This window comes from Mirounga leonina, unplaced genomic scaffold (genome assembly GCF_011800145.1).
Source record: "Mirounga leonina isolate KUSES-001 unplaced genomic scaffold, KU_Mleo_1.0 Mir_173, whole genome shotgun sequence".
Lineage (NCBI taxonomy): Eukaryota > Metazoa > Chordata > Mammalia > Carnivora > Phocidae > Mirounga > Mirounga leonina.
The window spans coordinates 86,575,917-86,578,854 of NW_023270447.1; the positions used below are offsets into that span (position 1 = coordinate 86,575,917).

Below are 2,938 nucleotides of genomic sequence, written 5' to 3' on the forward strand. Positions count from 1 at the left end.
AAAAAATTACATATATGCATCTGTCACGGAACAAAGTCTGGTTCCTGCGATCCTGAAAGTCTTGAATTAGAAGTTGAGGCAAGGGGGCACCTGGGTGGCTCATTCATTAAGCGTCTGCCTTCAGCTCAGGTCCTGATCTCAGGGTCCTGGAATCGAGCCCCGCATCAGGCTCTCTGCTCACAGGGAAGCCAGCTTCTCCCTCTTCCACTCCCCTTGCTTGTGTTCCCTCTCTCGCTGTGTCTCTGTCAAATAAATAAATAAAATCTTAAAAAATAAAATTAAATTTAAAAAGTTGAGGTAAGCAGGCCCAGGCTCGACAGCAGCCCTGCTCTGTATTTGGTTTGAAATAAGGCCTTTAAACAGACTTCGTTCTTCACAATGCAAATGTAGAAGCTCTGATCCATGAAAGAACTGTAACAAATTAAAATTAACCTACTAATGAAAATCAGTATGGGTATTTTATCAGAGAAGGTTTGAATGTAACTATTCTTATGAGTATGTGAACACAAGATCATGTTTGAGAGCGTGACATTTGTTTTTAAATTGGTTTTCGCCAAAACACAAGAAGTAATCATTTTGCTCTTTGAGCACAATGTTAAAAATTTGCTTTTAATACGAGGGAAATATTTTTTAAATTAGACAATTTCTATGAAAACAAACTGAAATAAGATGTTATTCTGGATTCTGGATTCTTAAAGATGTCGCCTTTAACCGTTTTAAATCAAAGGAAGGGAGACAACTGGAAGGCAGAACTTCCAAGCACATAACTAAAGTGAAAAGAAAGCCCAATGGGTACACTGCAGCAGAAAACATAAAAATCTTTTTCAAAAATGTTCACTTTGGGGAGCGCCCGGCTGGCTCAGTCAGTGGAGCATGGGGACTCTTGATCTCGGGGTTGTGAGTTCGAGCCCCACGTTGGGTGTGGAGATTACTAAAAATAAAATATTTTAAAATATAAACAAATAAATAAAACTTTCCAAATTACACGAGGAGAAGACAACTGTGCAAAGATCATGGCTGTTAATACATTTTATTCAGATCCATGGTTACACTCCTTTGCATGAGTGATCAGGGGTGGAGTTTTATTTGCAGGAGGAGAAGGTCTTCCAGAAGAAATCCTTGCAACGTGCCTTCTCCTGCAGGGACCGCTGAGGGGGCGGGATGTCCGGCCGCTTGGCCACCTCCCCACCTGCCCCTCCTGTGAAGGGTGCTGCGCCCACCTGGGAGGCCCACTGGTACCGCCCAGCCAGGAAAGTCAAGAGGCTGTTTTTCTTCATTTCTATCACTTCCTGCAGATGCTTTTAAAAAGACGCAGAGGACAAAGGAAAGAAAAATAATCAACCATCTGGTTGAGCCAGCATTAAAAGATCTATAATTCTCCTTCCTCAAAAAAAAAAAAAAAGATGCTTCAGAAGAATAAATCACATTTCCATTTAAAGGATGAGAAAGTGGGGCACCCGGGTGGCTCAGTCATTAAGCATCTGCCTTCGGCTCAGGTCATGATCCCAGGGTCCTGGGATCGAGCCCCACATCGGGCTCCCTGCTCAGCGGGAAGCCTGCTTCTCCCTCTCCCACTCCCCCTGCTTGTGTTCCCTCTCTCACTGTCTCTCTCTCTCAAATAAATAAATAAAATCTTAAAAAAAAAAAAGGATGAGAAAGTTAAAAGAAAAATAAAATAATGAGGAAGTTAAGAGAACACCTTAATGAAATTGTTCTAGTTAGAGAAGGAAAAGTTAAGAAATTTCAGTCAAGGAAAAAAACGGCCTGTTTGGCCCATAATCTTGGCTGAGGTCCTTCATTAGACGAGGTCAGGAAATCTATCATCTTCCCTGCCGCCAAGTGCCTGGTCTGACTCCTGGATGTCCACAAATTACTCTTTGAGACAGATCAGATTGAGACGTGATAGTCCCCTCTTTCAAATTCCTTAGAAACCTTCTAGGAGTAACCTGATGATAAATGACTTGTCTGAAACTCATCTGGTAATTTTAGAGAAAAATCCATTTTTAATGGCCAACTTTATGTACTCTTTCTTGGAACTTTTTCAAAATGGAAAAAAAAGAAAAATAAATCACCTCACAAAGTTACGAATTCTCACGACGGAAACTGTAACGATGTCAATGAACCTGAGCCAATGAGCAGAGTCCCATACCTATAAATTAAGATTCTAGAAGCATGTGTGGCGAACGCAGGCCGGGGGCGGCCCCATGATTGCCCTGCGATAGACTGGTATGATCACTTAACGTTTCAAAGACGAGCAGATGGGAGATCGCCGGCAGGGAAGCTCCCCCCTTGAGTTTCGGAGCTCTCTGCAGGTTGTTGGGACCACTGGAGGTAAACAAGACCCCGCAGTCTAAGAGGGGACATCGCAGGCCAGGGGGGTGGCTGGGGGGCAGCCCACAAAGGTCAGCCCTGCCTGCCATCTGTCGTACACACACTCGCCCTGGAGCCGCCGGCAAGCCAAGCCAACAAGGCCAAGGACCGAGACAGCCAGAAAGTGGGCTAGCCTGCGGCCCCGTCACTACTCACCCGGCTGTCGTGTCTGGCAAGGCCACCCTCCAGGGGCAGGGCTGCGGTGGCCGCGGTGGCCGTGGCCCCCGAGAGCAGGAGTAGGAGCAGGCAGAGGGGCGGCGGCATCCCGCGAGCTGACCGGCACTTCCCTCCAGCTCTGGGGCTGCTTATCCTTGGGAGCCCCGAAATCCATGTTTTGTGCACTTGGTCTCATCGACCGGAGGGGAGGGGTGGGGGGGGCATTTTAATTAAGCTCCACCTGCAGCTGGTTTTTTTGTCTCTGTCCCTGTCAAAAGCCTGTACCCCCACTTCCCTCATCCTCAAGCAGTGATGCACCTGCCTAAGCCCTCAGCCCACAAAAGCGCTTTTGGATCGGAGTTAACCCTTCATTAAAGCCACCATGGTTTCCCGAGTTTAGAGCAGATTTGCT

The 2,938-nt window shown here is 46.4% G+C and overlaps 1 protein-coding gene across 1 annotated transcript; it reads right to left on the minus strand.

Moving 5' to 3' along the window:
• Window positions 1–1,022: 1,022 nt before the first annotated feature.
• On the minus strand, window positions 1,023–2,634 carry LOC118019647 (cortistatin-like). Its single transcript, XM_035019026.1, has 2 exons — window positions 2,527–2,634; window positions 1,023–1,298 (listed from the first exon to the last, which is right to left on the minus strand). Exons 1-2 carry the CDS (start codon window positions 2,632–2,634, stop codon window positions 1,083–1,085), a joined length of 324 nt encoding a protein of 107 aa, XP_034874917.1. The 3' UTR covers window positions 1,023–1,082.
• Window positions 2,635–2,938: the final 304 nt, after the last annotated feature.

What these genes read in the sequence shown, in the direction of transcription:
- LOC118019647 (XM_035019026.1), bottom strand. Translation starts at nt 2,634, where the DNA reads ATGCCGCCGCCCCTCTGCCTGCTCCTACTCCTGCTCTCGGGGGCCACG. An exon ending in TTGCCAGACACGACAGCCGG is followed by an intron (nt 1,299 to 2,526) that starts GTGAGTAGTGAC and finishes TCTTTTTAAAAG; the next exon opens with CATCTGCAGGAAGTGATAGA.